The sequence below is a fragment of the Myxocyprinus asiaticus genome, chromosome 20 (genome assembly GCF_019703515.2).
Source record: "Myxocyprinus asiaticus isolate MX2 ecotype Aquarium Trade chromosome 20, UBuf_Myxa_2, whole genome shotgun sequence".
Lineage (NCBI taxonomy): Eukaryota > Metazoa > Chordata > Actinopteri > Cypriniformes > Catostomidae > Myxocyprinus > Myxocyprinus asiaticus.
The window spans coordinates 27,852,927-27,872,015 of record NC_059363.1 but is presented as its reverse complement, the minus strand read 5'-3'; the positions used below and the strand labels follow the sequence as shown (position 1 = coordinate 27,872,015).

Here is a 19,089-nt window from a genome sequence, read left to right as displayed (position 1 = left end):
CCCAGATGTGTATGACTTTCTGTCATCTGCTGAACTCAAATGAAGATTTTTAGAAGAATATCTGAATATACAATGCAAGTGAATGGGTGCCAAAATTCTGAAGCTCCAAAAATCACAAGTCAGCATAAAAGTATCCATACGACTCCAGTGGTTAAATCAATATCTTAAGAAACTATATGATAGGTGTTGATGAGAAACGGGTCAATATTTAAGTCCTTTTTTACTAAAATGTTCCTCCCTGTTCAGTCAATCTCCACTTTAATTTTCACTTTCACATTCTACTTTTTGTGTTTTTGGTGATTCATATTCTTCATGCATGTCTCCCTTACTGGGCAGGAAGAATAATTTATAGCAAAAAAGGGATTAAATATTGATATATTTCTCACCCACACCTATTATATAACTTCTGAAGATATGGATTAAAACACTGGAGTCGTATGGATTATTTTTATGCTGTCTTTGTGCTTTTTGGAATGTCAAAATTTTGGCACCCATTCACTTGCATTGGATGGACCTACTAAGCTGAAATATTCTTCTAAAAATCATAATTTGTGTTCTGTAGAAGAAAGTCAAAAAGATATGGGATGGCATGGAGGTGAGTAAATGATGAGAGAATTTTCATTTTTGGGAAAGAGAGAACAGTTAGAAATATTTTTTTATTTTTATTTTATTTTATAAAAAACTACAGTATATGTAGTATGATTTGTTTTTATTTCTTACGGTGAAAAACTAACAAAAAGCTGTCGATAGAATATATAATCATGATTAATGTCATGATTTTCAACTAGTCTTTAGAAAGCAAAATGAAACAGTAATTAATGTAAAATTCACCAAATTTAACACTTTTTTTTTTTAATTACACATTGCTTCTTCGATATTTTCCACTGACCCCCTTGCAGCCCCCTGTGGGTCCCCAGATCCCGGTTTAAAAACCCCTGCTTTAAAGTTTATTCAAATCCCTAACCCTAAGTGTGAGTATTAGTAACAGTATTATTGTGAAGATAGAAGGGGAATGAGATACAATGCAGGCCAGATTCAAACCTGTGCTTCCTGTATAAGAACCACGGCTTGTCTTTAGCATGTGCACCAAATGCCACTTAAGGCCACAGCTTCAACCAAATGTTCCTCCATTAATAAAGATGAATCATTGCAATGTCTCTTCTGTTTGCAGGTTCGAGTGCTCTTCTCTAAAGGTCCCTTCATTTCCATCTTTGCCAGTGACCCTCATATCATCATCAAAGCCATAAACCAGAACCTCAACAGTGTGCTACGCGACTCTAACATCAACGGCCACGACTACATGCGAAACATCATCCACCTGCCTGTTTTCCTCAACAGCCGCGGCCTCAGCACTGCCAAGAGACTCTGCATCGCCTCACCAGCCTATGCAGACCAACTTAACACTGATGGTTGGTGAAGACATGATTAATCAAACTGACAAAACTGTGTACACTGCAAACGCCCATTTTTGTCCTATTTTCAATGTAGACAGCTTTGTTGATTATAATGGGAGTTATATAGTTTGACACGTTGCGATGCGCCACTCGCTTCCAGTGTAGATTGGATACTGTACTGGTGATGGGAAAGTACATACTACCTACTTTTCAGTATGTAGTATGACAGCAACAAGCAGGCCCACATGGAATCTTTGTGCGCACAACTCTGCAGAAAAATTGCAGATTTCTGCAGGATTGGAATGTCAGTCGTTCATAAAATCTACACATTCCAGACACATTGTGTTTCTTTATTTACTGATTTTTTATGTGTTTCTTTATTTAATAATTGGCTTATTTGAACATGTTTTCAGTTACCAATATAAGTGAAGTAGTCTAAGCTCCATTAAAAACATTATTACATGTTTAAATCTATTCCGCATAATTCCACCCATTTTGCCATGAAATTAGCGTGAAAAAAAAATGCTTCGTGATACCTAATAATGCGTCCCAAAACCCTTCTGTAGAGCATGGGTTTATGGGTAATATTACCCCAAAAGGCATGTATGTATACATCATTCAGTTACATCTGACATATTGAGATTTGGTATACACATCATAATCTGGCGTACTAGAATGGATGAATAAAATGCGAATTGGGATTCAGACTAAATATAAAATACAGGCTTTACTTTTAGCAAGAAGCTCAAAACATTTTGTCCTTTGTAGCTTGTGGTCTGATTTCTTTGGTTTCTCATGCAGATATATAATTTTTGTTTGTATCATCTGAGTTGTATTGTGTCTAATATAGACTAACAGCACAGCTTTTCCTCTCTGATACCTCCTCTGAATGTCTGACTCTCTCCATCTGTAGCGTGGCAAGAGGACATGGACAGGATGTTGTCTCAGAACAGTCTCGGAGAGCAGGGCAGGCAGGGCAGTAAAACGGCACTGATCCGCAGGGTAAGATTCGGCCCCCAACACTCCCACTACTTCCCTTCAACGTGCTTTGAAATGGGCGGCTCGACAAAGACCATATGGCTGTTATTAACTCATTGGCAACTCATTAATAACTCATTTATAACTTATTTAAACAATCTTAATGGGATAGTTCACCCAAAAATGAAAATGCTGTCATCAATTACTCACCTTCATGTTTTTCCAAACACTTATTCCTTTTTTCTCTTCCAACACAGAAGGAGAAGTTTTGACAAATGTTCACACTGCTCTCTTCCATACAATGAAAGTGAATGGTGAGCAGGGGCTGTCAGCCTCCAAAAAGGACCAAACAAAATCCACCATAAAAACATCATAAAAGTAGTTCATATGACACAGTATTCGACGTTTTCTGAAGACTTACAAAGCCAGCTTTGTGTGAGGAACACACTGAAATTTAAGTTGTTGCTCACTGAAAATCTTGCCTTAAAATTTTGCTTGACAGATGTGATCACTATTTATTGTATGAAAATGAGTAGTAATAGACCAGGGGCGGACTGGGAAGAAAATCCGGCCCAGGATTTTACATAGAAACTGGCCCAAAAGTTATTGAGCGGGAGTGGGGGTTGCTGTCATTTTCTGCATATCGCGGCAGCGCTTTGTGGCGCGTTCTGCATAATGTGGCGGCCCCATTTTGTGGCTGGCCCACCGGGAAAGGTCCCGGTTCTCCCAGTGGCCAGTCCACCACTGTAATAGACTGATATATCGGCCAAGCCGATTAATTGGCCAATATTTGTCAACGGATACTAAACAATTTCTTAACACTTTACAAAAAGGTGCCATTTGTTAACATTAGTTAACTACATTAGTTAACATGAACTAAAATGAACAGAAATTTTACAGCCTTTATTAATCTTGGTTAATGCTAATTTCAACTTAAACTAAAACATTTTTTAAATCAAAAGATGTATATGTATATGTACATTAGTTAATGAACAATGAGCTAACACGAACTAACAATGAACAATAGTTTTATAGCTTTTATAGCTTTATTAACTAACATTAACAAAGATTAATAAATGCTGTAAAAGTGAATGGAAACATATTGTAAAGTGTTACCAACGATTTCAGTTTACACGTTTTTTTTTGTTTTTTTTTTGTAAATATTGGGTAAAATAAGTATTCATTTAATATCAGCAATTCTGTGTACATTTAATTTGCTTTCATTACATTTTATAAAGCAAGTTATAAGTATTATATCTGCCACCCTGCTCTCTAGATTTTGGCATTGGCCATTAAGAAATCCATATGGTTGACCACAAGAAAAAACAGCTTGGATATTCTGTGCTATAAATAACTTTTTGTGTTCCAGTAAGACATAAAAGCACGAGGGTGATTAACTGATGGGAGAATTTTCACTTTTGGGTGAACTACTCCTTTAATGTCTTAGAAATCCAGGGATATACTGTACATCCCAAATTATTTCTATATTTACAGATCAGAATGTTAGAGACTATAGCAAGGAGATTTAGTGTGTATGTGTATGTGTTTGTTATTGTTTTATTTATTTATTTAATAATATAATGGGGGGGGGGGGGGGGTGCGTCTGTAATTGATTAAATGTCTGTTTACTCTTCCCGCTGAGATGCCATTGCCTAATGACGGGGTGCAGCAGCAGTGGGTCTCGATGACAAAGCACTGGCACGGTGGCACGGAGGCAGGAGGCTAAGTGGCTCCTCTGCTCGCCCTGTGAGGGCTGTTTGTTTGCTTGGCTGATTTATCTGCTTCCTTTATTTGGCCCCTCTTTATTTCAGGGGCACGCTCCTCTTGTTTTGCCTCTGCTGTTTCTTGGCTAAGGATCTGGCTTGCCATACCCCTGATCTGCACATTTTGTTATGGAAAGTTGTTTAACAGGTTTTACGAGCAGCTCGCAGAGGACTCCAGTCATTAAAGAAGGAAAAGAAGGCCGGCTGTCTTAGTGCCGTGCCCTCGTCCTGGTTAATGTGAAATTGCATCCCATAAAATTTTGAGGTCAAACCGAGGTTCCTCCGAGGTCTCTTTTGGAACACAAGAGCAGAGAGGATCTCCGATATAGGGAACTGGGTTTCATCAGTGACATTTTGTACATCCTTCATTATTATTAACTTCATGATACATTTTTTACCTAAAACATATTTAACCTCCTGAGACGCCCGCATGACTGCTGTGTGCATTTTCCTTTTCCCTTTTTGATTTGTAACTAGTAGCACCTAATAAACAAACATACAAACAAAACAAAAAACAATTTCTAGAGCAAATAGTTTTCCTAAAAATTGATGTCCACATATGTTAACACTAAGTTGTGAAATTTTAAGTAATACCAACCAAGCTATAGAAAGTCAGATTTGTTTCATCAAATAGTTTATTATGTGTCCAGGAGTGTTGGTGATTTATGTTTTTGAGATGTTATAGACATTACAGCTGATTTTCTATAAAGCTGAATAAATAATTCTGATTAAAAGTAATGGCTAGCATCATTCAATCACAGTCAACCATGTTAAAATAAAATTTAGCATTATAAATTCTGCATCTATGTACTGATTACCATTGTCCCATGTCTGCCAAACACGTTGAGTGGTCCAAACATCATCTGCAGCCTGAAACTGAACTTTTATTCAGATTTTAGGAGTGAATGCACTTTAGCTGCATATTAAGCTATAGAATGTACCCTCCCTATTTAGTGAATGACTTAACCTCCAGTGTGCTGTCTGTGTGCACTGGTCTCAGAACAGTTAGAAATGCACTTTATATTCATCCTACTCCATATAAAGCCTCTGAAAGCAAATTTTTTCAACTTTTGCATGAATACATTTGTTCTCAATGTGAAAATGCACAGTAAATATATAGGAATGCCTTTACTAATGTTAATGAATAGAACCGTATTGTATAGTGATAACAAAATAAAACAATAAAATCTATATTAAAATGAAGCAAATTGACCCAAAGATGTGTTCATGTTGAAAAATATTCAAAATAACTAACACGTTTTTTCAGCTTTTGAGGGAACGTGGTCTTAATTTCAACTTATGTGGACTTCATGTTTATCATCGCCCTGACGTGCGAAAAGTTCGATTTTTTAAAGTGGCGTATCAAAAGAAACTAGAGATGCTACTCTTCACAACCACACATGGTACTATCCACACATGTGGACGCGGGGTCACACGAGGTTAAAGGAATAGTTCACCCAACAATGAAAAATCTGTCATAATTTATTCACCCTCATGTTGTTCCAAACCTGTATGACTTTATTTCTTCTGCAGAACACAAAAATGAGATGTTTTAATGAAGATCTCCCTGTATCTTTTTAATACAATGGCAGAGTATAGTGCGAGAATTTTTTTTTGCGCTAAACAACACAAGTTCTCACGTGAACACCAGCCACTGTGAACAAGCTTCTCACAAAGACCTCATGAACGCACAAAGGATGTCAAGATTTTTGCTGAAAAATGACTTCATTTCAGGGGTTGTTTTTCACCGAAACTTAGTAGTATTTCATAGTATGTCTTCAGAAGAATTTGACGCACAAGCTGCATGGACTACTTTTATGATACTTTTGGTGTCCTTTTTTTCATCTTTAAAGGGAGGCAATATCACTTACTGTACTGAAAAGACAGTAGGGGGTCTCCTTATGTGTTCTGCATAAGAAAAAAAGTAAATTACGACAGAATTTTCATTTTTGTGTGAACTTTTCCTTTAAAGGTGCACTTAGTAATTTTTCCCCTCATTACAAAAGTTGAATAGTTACAGTTGCCTCTGCATATTAAGCCAGAATAAGATAACTTGTTTTAACATAAAAATTACACTACACTTTTAAGTACAGTACAGGTTTAGGCTTTCTAAGCCCCTTCAGTTGACTTGGATCAAATAGGGGCCACCTTATTGATGGCCATGTGCTCCAAGTAGCAGTAAAGTCACAAGTTCTAAGAATCACAAGAATTAAAAACATCAAACTGGACTTAATGCTGCAGCCTACCAGAGCTCGTGACAAGGCTCCCTCTGCATTGTGCTCGAACTGGAGCAGTTAACACTCATAGAGACAAACAGACGTCTCAGTTGGCCAGACCTCAGGATGTCAGCATGGACAACAGTCAAGCAGTCATGCACAACAAATTGCCTAGACACAACAGTGAATCAACACAGGAGCACAGCTCCTGATACAATGCACTACAACTGCCTTTTCGCTGAATCCAGATGTCTTTGTTTTGCCTTATATACCATAGAAATGACTTTTGTCATTTTCTGATGAATGTTGGTTGTTTCCAACTTTTCAAACATTCAAAATATGCAACTTTGGAATTTGCAAAATTTTGAATTTACTTCTAGAATTTGTATAGTGACCCCCAAAAAGACACCCAAATAGTTCACCCAAAAATGAAAATTCTCATGCCATCCCAGATGTGTACATACTAAGACTTTTAGAAACATATCTCAGCTGTCATCTCATACAATGCAAGAGAATGGTGGGCAGAATTTTGAAGCTTCAAAAAGCACATAGAGGCAGCATAGTCCAGTGGTTAAATCCATGTCTTCAGAAGCGATATGTTAGGTGTAGGTGAGAAATAGATGAAATAAAGTCCTTTTTAACAATAAATCTCCACTTTCACTTTCACTTCCACATTCTTCTTCGTTTGGTTTTGGCTATTCAAATTCTTCCTGCATACCACCACTTAGGGCTTTTTCACACCTGGCTCATTTGGACCATTTGTTTCAGAACCTGGTCGTTTTCTCCCTTAGTTCAGTTCATTTAGGCATATATGAACACTGAAATTGCACTCGGATCCACACCAAAACAATCAGTTGCAAACAATCCCTTAAGCGGTTTGCTTGTGGAGAGAATGCAATCCGACCCAATGGACCAACAAACTAAAAAATATACCTATAAAAACCATGAACATACTTGATGGATCTTTGGAGAAGACATCTGTAGGTCAGCACGTCACTGTAATTCATAATCAAAATGCGGATCTAGCCTTTTGGTGACTATATTAGATATAATTTCACGTTTAAAATAGGGGCTGTTTTGTAACTCCTGAGGTAATTTTAGTACAATCGCTTCTCTCTTTTGGATAGCGGCAGAACACGGGTAGGATAGTGTTAGCAACTTTTTGACAGATAAAATCATTTTTACGTGGCTTCACTCTGCTGTTTGTGTAAATAACCATGTGATGGATTATGTGTATTTGCAGTCCAACCTCTGACTTAAATGCACATTCTGTACGAAGTGCCGTTGCTTTGCAGAAGTGTGACATAAAAAATACTTGAAAATTTGTAGCGGTTTACAATTTGTTTACAGGTCTATAATTTTAATTAATATATATGTGTATGAGCTAAATCCCAGAACAGCGCACAAACATTGTGACCAGTGAGGGGACAGCTTGCTCACATGTGACTTTTATTGCACTGTTTAGGTTCGTTTTGAAATGTTGCCTTGTGAAAGCTAACCGAATCAAGAAGAAAATGCAACATTGTAACAATTTTAGCCCCTGTTTCGGAACAATTCAAACAACCTACAGGTCTGAAAACGCCCTTAGTGGGAAGGGAGGAGAATTTATTGTAAATAAGGACTTAAATATTGATCTGTTTCTCAGCCACACCTATCATATCACTTCTGAAGACATGGATTAAACCACTGGAGTCATATGGATTACTTTTATACTGCCTTTATGTGCTTTCTGGACCTTCAAAGTTCTGCCCACAATTCAGTTCCATTGTTATATTCAGTTGAAGAAAGAAAGTCATACACCTCTGGGATGGCACGAGGGTGAGTAAATGATGAAAGAATTGTAATTTTTGGGAAGCCACACTTAAAAACGTATTGTTTTTGTTGTATTGCATTAGATAACAAAATATTAAACAAAGTGGCATTTATTTTAAAGAAATATAGCACAAGCACACTTATCAATCGTAACCTTTCACATAAAATAAATTCTTTAGGTTTTAAATGATAAAACAATAGATATTCTGTAAAACATGAAGACAAAAATTATTTGGACATGTTCTGGTTGTCAAAAGTTAGTGGAACATGTCCATATTAAATGTGATGACACCTGTATGAACTTGAGAGGAACTGACACACATTTGTATGTGTGGCAAGAGTCCAAATACTTTTGGGGGCCACTCTGTTTCTTATTTGATTTAATATAGAGTACATATTGATTGGAATGGCAGCACAGTGATTCTTTTTGCAGAGAGGGCTAAATGTTCCCTTTGTACACCATTAATTTTAAAACGGTTGCCTCTTAAGCCCGTGTTTGTTTGTCTGCATGAGAAAGAAAGAGAAAGAGCTGTGAAGAAAAGGATTAAATCTTGTGGAAACAGAATGTTCTTGTTGTAAAACAGGACATAATGATCTTTTGCAGGTGCATCACAAACTTGCGTATGAAAAACTGGGCTGTAGGTATCACAGACTCCTGAAATTTGAGCATAACTTCTCTGCATGTTGGTGTGTAGGACACGTACCGCAGAAGACAGATGCAACGTACTGTCACACGGCAGATGTCCTTTGACCTGACCAAGCTGCTGGTCACTGAGGACTGGTTCAGTGACATCAGCCCTCAGACTATGAGGAGACTGCTCAACATTGTCTCCGTCACAGGTCAGTGCAACCTAATTATGGCTTAATATATTAATTGATGGTTACAGTACATGTTAAAGGGATTGCTCACCTAAAAATGAAAATTCTCTCATCATTTACTCAGCCTCATGCCATCCCAGAGGTGTATGACTTTCTTTCTTATGCAGAACACAAATTAAGATTTTTAGAAGAATATCTCAGCTCTGTAGGTCCATACAATGCAAGTTAATGGTGATCAGACATTTGTAGCTCCAAAAATCACATAAAGGAAACATAGAAGTAATCCATATGACTTGATATAATGTGTGGGTGAGAAATAGAACAATATTTAAGTCATTTTTTACTCTAAATGTCCACTTTCACTTTCACTTTCATATGTGAAAGTGAAACTGAACAGGCACCACATGTGACTTTCAGATGTAAAAGTGAAAGTGGAGATTTAGAGTAAAAAAGGACTTACATTTTGATCTGTTTCTCACCCACACCTTATCTTCTGAGGATATGGATTTAAACACTGGAGTTTTGTGGATTTCTTCTGTTTCCTTTATGTGATTTTTGGAGCTACAAAGGACTGAGCTGAGATATTCTTCTAAAAATCTTTATTTGTGTTCTGCAGAAGAAAGTCATACACATCTGGGATGGCATGAGTGTGAGTAAATTATGAGAGAATTTTCATTTTTGGGTGAACTATCCCTTTAATATGGTAGGTTAAAGATGTGTGATGCATTTACAAAGATTTAATAGTAATCAAATATTGTCTAAAAGGTCGTCTCCTCAGAGCCAATCAGATCATCTTTAACTGGGACCGGCTGGCATCCTGGATCAATCTGACGGAGGAGTGGCCGTACCGTACATCCTGGATCATCCTGTTCCTGGAGGAGGCTGATGGAGTCTCAGATCAGGTCACACTGAGGACCATCTATGAGAGGTCAGCTTTCATATCCAAACTTCAGATTTTAGGACTCGGCTTGACTTAAAAACATTCAAAACCTTTTTTTTTTTTTTTTTTTTTTTTTTTGATAGATTAAAAGTATTGGTTTCAAATTTCATGATATTCACCCACCAATATTTGTAATAATGCTGCAATTTCAGCAACGTACAGTGAGACTGATGATATATATGTGTTTTATTATTTTAATCAACTGTTTATTTCACTGTAAACAGTAACAAATACAGGACACTACAGTTGAGCACTAAAGGATCATAGACAAAAAATACAACACTTGGCTTTTTACATTTAATGTCTTAATGTCTTGGCTAAGAGATTCCAAAGATACCAATAAAGATACAAATTGAAATGGGAAGCTAAAGCATATTAATAATACTAAAAGAATTATCCATAAGCAAAATGGTTATCGAAATAGGTATTTCAAGGTTTCATTACTCATATATTTTTTTTTGTTAATGCAGATATATTTGAACCAAGATTTATTTTATAACAACATCTGAAAAGCTAATATTTGTAATGTATTTTCATGCCTGTGACCTGAAGGTGGCAGTAGGAAATCTCTGTTCATTTTTGCTCCTCAGCACGATTCCTATAAATCTTGATATCTGTTATGTATGATGTACCATGAAATCTCAAATCTCAAGCATTGATCTTCCCATTTAGCCAGTTAGTTACATGAGCACAATAAGACAGCTGGATTTTCATATATGAACATCAACACAAGCTGGAGAATGATGACTGCATGCTCAATCCCTGCCTGATTAACAGACTGTAATGGATGATCACTTTAATAATTATCTTATTTACCAAGTGGCATCAAACTAGCAACACACACTCTCTACAGTTGCATCTGCTGCATTCTCACAGGATGGAAGAGGGGGTGCGGCAGTTTATGTGGATGCGTTGATGTGTGTGTGTATGTATGTTGTAAGGGGGAAGTTGAGGCCGTGAGGTTGCTGATGCTCAGTGTTTGGCCTTTAAAGGTTGTTTTCTGTCACACTGCACTAACATGCTGTGACTCCTGGGGCTGTAGAAGTGTCAGAGCATCTCAGTGTCAGCATCTGCTGCCTATCTCTCTCTCTCCCTCTCTGTCGCTCTCTCTTTCTAAGCCCCCATGATGGCCTTTAGCGCATTGTCGCACCCGTTTTTCTCCTCTTTCATTATCCGAGATTGTCCCTTCATCTTCTTGTCTCCACAGTTGTCGAGAATCTATAGATCATGTTTCATTTTTTCATTGTTTTAGACTGAAAGGTTTGTTTAAGATTTTAGAAGAGTGTTGGGAAAATGTTAGAATAACATGTTTTTTAGAGAAAGCTAATTGTGTAGTGGGTAATGCAAAAGTGGCAATATGTGAAAAAAATTAAAGCTCAGTGTATCCTGAACTGGCATTTACATAAGTCACTTGTAGATGCTAGTTCTAAAGAAGAGTTTGCTTTATATAAATGACAAATAATTAGATTTTTATTTAATGAAATCTGTGGTCTATATCAAATCTTTTGTAATTTGATGGTGAGGAATATTTTGTTTTAATTAAGAAACAGGATTTTTAATTAGTATATTCAGTTTGAGCTGGATTCAAATAACAATGCAATTTCTGCAATTTATTCTTTTTTCATATATATATATATATATATATATATATATATATATATATATATATATATATATATATAAAAAAATGTCCATTTAAGAAAAAAAAGGTTATTCTATTTCCTCTTTCCCAGCACTCTGATGGGAGGAGTTGGGGTGGTGGTGGCATGCTACAGGAATCGTCGCAGCATGGATGTAATCATTGTTTATATACGCTTACTCTGGCGATGTGATTGGTCAGATTAAATGAACATGCTCCTCCCGAACTTTATGAAACTCCATTTCAGTAGTTCGCATGTTAATGTAATCCTGCCATGAGGATAGTGTAAACGTGTTTGGCTTGCTGTCCCTGAAGGAGGGCTCGAGGCTCGAGACTTGACCCGAGCTCGAATACCCCCCAAAAGAAGCCAAGACCGGGCAGCGAGTAGCTAGTGTTGGAGCCTCGTGAAACACGGAAAGCAATGTGTTTGGGTAGGAATATTGAGATGCTGAACGACACTAACATCACTACGATGCCTCCCCCAAAAGGAATGAGACCTGAAACGGCGTGCAGGGTGGGTTTGCTGTGTGTGAGAGGGGTAGAATTGCCACAGATGATAGAACAAGCAGTTGCCACTTGCGGAGGCAGCCTCACACTAGGGTCTGCTTTGAGGATAGGAAACTGAGAGCTACAGGATAAGTAGAGTGAAAATAGGCGGAAACACTAAAGAAACAGCGGTTGCTGCCGCATGGAAATGAGCTCTCACGTGAGCTGCTGTTGCGCTGGAGAAGGCTACACCTCCAGCACCTCTGGAGAAAGGGGGGTAAACCTCCCACTGCCTGGGCAGGTCTGCCCTGCCACCTTAGGTGGGCCCACCCCATCCCAGACTCGACCTCATGCCACCTCCAGACACAAGTCATTCGATGGGAGGGGCCCACGCAGTGAACGCGCTAACCCCACAGGTGTGGGGCTCGGCTGCCGATTGTGCGGGCGAGCCCATCCTGCGATCGAATGGGAGCCCTCACTGCATTAGAACGGGGGAGTCCTCACAGCAGTGCGAAAGGAGAGCCCACAACACAAATAAATGTGACTTGGCTCACACAACATTCGCACGGGAGAACACTCACTGCGATTCGAACATGAAGGCCCTTGAATACATGTAAGTGGGAGGTCCTTCACAGCAGTACGAACGGGAGGGCTTCCAGTCTTGCTGGGGGGCCCTCGCCGCATCCGAACGGGAGGGCCCTCCATGTGTACGGACGAGGCTGTTTGGAGCGAGCCCTCCCTAGGACCCTTAAAAAGTTGTATTTATTTATTTGTTTATTGTCATCTGCAAAGAGCAGGTCGCGTGGGGATTTAACTTGGGAGAGCTGAACAGAAGTCGGCGTGGTTGAAAATGTAAATTGAATGTCCTCTTTTGTTGATCTGATTTGCGTAAATTATTTACTCTGCTATGTATCCTGCATCCTACTGACGTAAGGTTCGCATGTGATAAATTCTACAGAAAAACTGAAATATTGTGAGAATGAAGCAAAATGTGAGGCCGAATCATCCGGCGCTGATTTCAACCTGTTACTTTAAGCTTGAGTGCAAGATTATGAAAGATTGTTGAAACAATTTAAAGTCATACAGCAATTAGGTTCTATGGTCAATCTTGTTAAGAATTTATAATCCAATGATTCGAGCAAAAGTAGAGAAGACTTGTCTGTACAATTAAAATGATGGATTGATTTCACCTGCGTGAAACGTTTGTCCTGACCCGCAGCTTGCGGAGCCGGGTTCGTGTCTGTTCGGACAGAAGCAGTATATAGCCGTAGTGAGCTGTAGCGTGGTCAGAGCAGAAACTGCTATAGGGATACTGCGGATACTGCTACACACTATAGGGACCACTCTGGGCAGAAAAATGGACCTGTGTACAGCTGTAGTGGTAGTTAATTATTCTTATTGTCCTTTCAATTTAGTTTTTTTAATATTATTTTTGTCTCTGTTATTTTTTTTGATTTTATTGTAAGTTTTCTAGTTTCAGTTTTGTTTTATTTGCTCAGTATGTAAAGTTTTCATTTTACTTTTTGGTTTTGGTGTTTTTATTTATTTATTTTTTTTAATCTGTCCTTCCAATTTATTTCAACATAAAATATGTTTATTTTTAATGCTTAATGAAAGCTGGTTGTGAAGGTTTTACATTTTAAAATATACTTCATATCTAAAACCTTCTTGGTCATTTTTATTTTATATGAAAATGTATTTTAGTTTACTTTGAGTTTTTCCAGCTAAGTTTTCTGTTTTAGTTTTTTTTATCTGTAATTACACTTTTCCATTGTGAAGGGCATAATAATAGTGCAGCCGATCTGGACCAGTTGGTCAGTATGTGGTATACACTGATGTTGTAAGCGGTCAATCAGGGAGAGCTATACTGCTTGTGTGGCAGAGGAGTGAGTCAGTTTCATAGGTCAACTGTCGTTCTCAATCGCAGTCACAAGGCCTAGGCTTGTGTTCTTTCAACTGTGATTGTGTGTGAGGGCCAATAGACCTTTTTCACACTCTGGGTTTTGGAACGCGGAAGTAAACTTTGCGAATGGGAGTGAATGGGAGATCACAGCAAATATTATTTTCACTTACCCATTTGCTCCAAGACCAAAAGAAAAAATCCACTATTACATTTGAATGACTTTCCAGAAGAGGAAAAAAACAGAGAGCAGTGGATTAAGAGTAAAATGGGAGAAGATGCCAAATTTACTGTCACTCTCTCAGCGGCTGTTATAGAAACCCCCTCGCAGCTGTGGTAATTCATTTTTTTAAACTAATTCCAGGGTAATGTAACACAAAGCATGATGTTATAAATGTACACTCAATATTTAAAAAAATATATAATATAAAAAAATTGCGAGATTTACGCTGATAAATAAGGTGGAAACGCACCATCACAAACTGTGAAAAAGGTCTATGAAATGATATGTGCTCTGGAAAAGGACAGTGTGTGTGTGTGTGTGTGTGTGTATTAGAGTGCGAGTGTGTGGGTGTGTTGCCTGCTTTAGCTTGGTTTTCTACATCCTTCTCTCTTTCTCTCGCACACACACAAATGAAGAGAGAAGTGCTGAAATCCCCTCTTTGTAACGTTGCTCCATGATAGGTCATCATGAGGCTGAGCACTCAAAATGCTTTTATGTGTTTGTTGGCGTGTGTGTGTGTGTGTGTGTGTGTGTGTGTGTGTGTGTGTTTGTTACACGTTTTGTTTGAGCAGTTTGCACAACATTACCCTTACAACCCAGAGAGAACTGTTCAATAGACAGAACTTGTTGCTTTCCTCATTGTAACATCTAGCTACCCAAGCTCAATTTTATGCACCCTTGTGTCCGGAATATTTTAGAATGCGATTCATAACGCAATTGCATTCTCAGTCTTGCTGCAAGCTAAAATTCACTTGCTCAATTTCAAACATTGTTATGTTCCGAAATGTGTCCGAATGCAATTCATAATGCAAATTAAGGATGCGTTGCTTTCTCAGCATTGCCACAAGCTCAGTTTCAAACATTGTGTTCCAAAATGTGTCAACACAATTCATAATTCTCACAATTCTGACAATGATGAATCAGCCTACAGAGAGGAGGTGCACACTCTGACACGCTGAGTGATGTGGACACCCAGGAACTTGAAGCTGCTGACTCTCTCCACTGGTGCTCCATTGATGGTGATGGGACTGTGTTCTCTGTCTTTTCTTCTGAAGTCCACCACAAGCTCCTTTGTCTTACTGACGTTGAGGGAGAGTATGTCACCAGTATGTCAGAGTGTGCACCTCCTCTGTTGTGTTGTGTAATTATGTGTATATTAGATATGTAAATTGTGTTGTGTAAATCTGATGTTTATTGTAAATTGGTATATGTCTCATCACTGTCGTGACTGCTATGTTGCTCGGAACTGCACCCAAGACTTTCACCCACTGTTGCACTTGTGCATATGGTTGTGTGACAATAAAGTGATTTTATTTTATTTTATTTGATAATGCAAATGTAAGTGTGTTTTTGTTTTCTCAACAAGCTTGATTACACATGTTGTGTTCCGAAATGTCAGAACGCAATTCTTAATGCAGCACAAGTACGAATTGCATTTTCAGCATGTCTGCAAGGACCTAAAATGGCTCAACTGGTCTTTCATGGTGGAGCAGCAATTTGAAAAGAATCTTACTGAGCAAAAAAGTTTAAGTTCATTAAAGTGTTGATATGTTTATAGCTACATGAATAATAATCAGTTAAAAGACATTTGAAGGTAACTCTATCGCCCCACTTGTTACCATCACAGTAATGTAAGAACGCACTTTATGTGTGTTGCAGCATTTGTTTCTGCGTTTGTGTACGTGTCTAGAGTTTGGTTTGTAGCTCAAGGCTACACAAATAAGTGTTACCTCTTTTATTGCCTGTAGCATGGAAACAACTCTCCCGTCGCAAAGCAAGCCAGTCCTTTAATCTGCACCAGAATGTGAATAATCTGTTAATAACGTCATCTTATTTTATGATTAACATTGAGACTCTACAGGCTAAACTAATCCATTCGAGCAAGCATAACACAAAGGATTATAGTATCCTTAAAGGGATAGTTCACCCAAAAATGAAAAGTCTATCATCATTTTCTCACCCTCATGCCATCAGATGTGAATGACTTTCTTTCTTCTGCAGAACACAGAGATTTTTAGAAGAGTATCTCAGATCTGTAGGTCCATTCAATGCGAGTGAATTGTGAGCAGACCTTTGCAGCTCCAAAAATCAAATAAAAGAAACAGAATTAATCCATACAACTCCAGTGGTTAAATCCATATCTTCAGAAGCAATATAATTGGTGTGGGTGAGAAACATCAAAATTTAAGTCCTTTTTTTACTCTAAATCTCCACTTTCACTTTTACATCTAAAAATGTGGTGCCTTTTTAGTTTTACTTTCACATCTGAAAGTGGAAGTTAAAGTGGAGATTTAGATTAAAGAATGACTTAAATATTGTTCTTATTCTCACCCACACCTATTATATTGCTTTAGAAGATATGGATTTAAACACTGGAATCTTATGGATTACTTCTATGTTTCCTTTATGTGATTTTTGGAGCAACAAAGGTCTGATCACCATTCACTTACATTGTATGGACATACTGAGCTGAGATTTTAATTTTTAATTTTTTAAATGTTCGTTTGTGTTCTGCTGAAGAAGAAAGTCGTACACATCTGGGATGGCATAAGGGTGAGTAAATGATGAGAGAATTTTACATTTTTGTATAAATCATCCCTTTAAGGTACACTTGCCTGATTTGCACTTCTATAAACCACCCAGACCAAAGAAGAGTCAGTGTGTGAACCAGTGTTTCCTGCACTGCTGTGTTTTACCTGAGTTGCATGTTTGCTGAAACGAAAACAATGAGATAAAAAAAAAAAAAAAGACTGGATACCATGCAGCCTGATAATACAAAGACAATAAATAGACAACACATCTTGGCTGCATGCAAAACCAAACATACAGTGAGTGTAGTTGCACCTTATTCCAATTCATGAATGAATAACTCTGAGCCGTCAGCCTTCAAATAGTTTTGCTGTTATGGTATTTCATTGAAATAAAATATTTTACCAAAAATAGCTGCAAAAACAGAATTCTGTAAGAAACAGTGGTGTGTACACTTCTTTATAAACAACTACAAATTACTCCTAGTCGACTTGGCCCAATCGCCAACAGCCCAGTGCTCTTTGACAAATTGAAAGGAAAAGGCTCATCAAAGTACCTTGCAGCCTGACTTTGGCTGTTTTGCTCTCTGTTATTCTCTGTTTCTTTGTCCTTTTTTCTGTATTTCCAGATGTCCTTCTCTTTAGCCTTTCAGTCTGGATGTAATGGTCTCAGTATGTTTGCAGAACCAAGAGTCATGGTTGTTTTTTGGCCTTGGTGACCATTATTTTAGGCTAAGAATGTCTTACTTGTAGTGAGATCTGTTTGGGCCATATTACCCTAAGAAGCAAACAGGCAGAAGTCCATATGGGGAGAGAGCGAGAGGTTCTGGAGGCCAGTGGACTTTTTGAGAAGACTCAGGTCCACTGGGAGTTTATTTATGGCAATTTGCTCCGGTTTTTGCTTGTTACGAGGTGTGGCCCGCCGAGCTGGTTCTGCTCTGACATCTGGTGTGTGGCATGTGCCAGGATGGTATGACAGAACCTGAGTGGGCCGGTTACCTTGCCCAGTTTCCCCTTATCAGCCGGCTCAGGCCCGGTAACATATGTCCCATATCTTCCCACTCTGAACAGGGCCTTTGTTAATTAACCCACCAGGAGAGTTGGCGTAGCACTGTCCAACTCAACCTATCACCGGAGAGTTCGAATGAGAAAGCACAGGAAAGAGGACGCGCCCCCTCACCTTTTGTCCACACTTCCCTCACCTCTCCCTACGTGTCCCTCTCTTGCCGGCTCCATCATCGGAACACTGTGCCAACTCAGTATGACATTCACCGGTTAAAGAGAAAGAAAAAGAACACGAAAGCCCTTCCACTTTTGAAAGCCTTGTCCCTCTCACAATGCTTCCTGTCACAATGCTGGATTTATTCATTGTGGGAACAATTGCCTCTCAGTGCCGGGCTCCAAATCCAGGATTTAAAGTGATTTTACTGAAACTTTCTAACTAATGACACTCAAAATGAATACGTGGAAGGCTATTGGAGATAATGAGGCAGACTCTTTTACCAAGTACTGAAACAAAGATGACATAGTGTTAATTCAGGATTACTTTAATTGGTACAATTTTTTGTAATTTTCTTCGCAATTACATTCAGAGATAAAAGCGCCATCTGATGCACATTTATGTGATTTTCCTTTATGTGAAAAGCCTAATAAGCCTTTAAATAATTCTCAAAAGCAGACGGCTTGCTTTCTTCTGCTCTTTTGAACTCCTTTCCCTTTGAGATGGGGCTTCTTGGTCTCCTATTTTGAGGATTTGTATTTTTGTAATGCAGCAGTCTTGTCTCTAGCATTGTAATGTGCTACTAGCAAGAGATGTTTTCTCTTCTGCCTTTCGAGGGAGCCTATTGTCCATGAACCTGATCCTCAAAAACTCTTTGGTGGAAGAGGTAAACTTAGTCATTTAAAAGTGCAGCCATTATTTGCCCAGAGGCCCTATAAATGATTAGGTTGTTGAAAAACCCATATGTTTCACAAAGGATGGGAGCCCTATCTGAGATAGAGATTGCATTTATTGGGTGCACAGTGTGACCTACAGATGAAGGAGATGAGTTTGAAATGGAGGGAGAGTGCAGGGAAGAGGTTGTGGCTGCAAAGAAGGGTTTAAAGTTGCTCTAATGCTTTTTGGCGTGCTGCTGTAATGGTTTGTGTGGGCCATTTTCATGCCCATTGTTAAAGGGATAGTTTAAGCTTATGGAACAATAATGAGCTGTGACACTAGTGAGTAGGGGATGATGGCTTTCCTTTATTCTATTTAAAAGGATAGTTCACCCAAAAATAAAAATTCTCTCATCATTTACTCACCCTCATGCCATCCCAGATATGTATGACTTTCTTTCTTCAGCAGAACACAAACAAAGATTTTTAGAAGAATATTTCAGCTCTGTAGGTCCA

At 38.3% G+C, this 19,089-nt stretch overlaps 1 protein-coding gene across 4 annotated transcripts in view; it reads left to right on the top strand.

Moving 5' to 3' along the window:
* LOC127411251 (kinase D-interacting substrate of 220 kDa B-like) overlaps positions 1-19,089 on the top strand; it is a 77,284-nt gene that overhangs the window by 27,885 nt on the left and 30,310 nt on the right. For all 4 annotated transcript variants that reach the window (XM_051646669.1, XM_051646667.1, XM_051646666.1 and 1 more), the window contains 4 exons: positions 1,172-1,409; positions 2,308-2,396; positions 8,859-9,003; positions 9,748-9,910. In XM_051646669.1, coding sequence (XP_051502629.1) covers positions 1,172-1,409; positions 2,308-2,396; positions 8,859-9,003; positions 9,748-9,910 — 635 coding nt within the window. The remainder of the gene's footprint in view (positions 1-1,171; positions 1,410-2,307; positions 2,397-8,858; positions 9,004-9,747; positions 9,911-19,089) is intronic.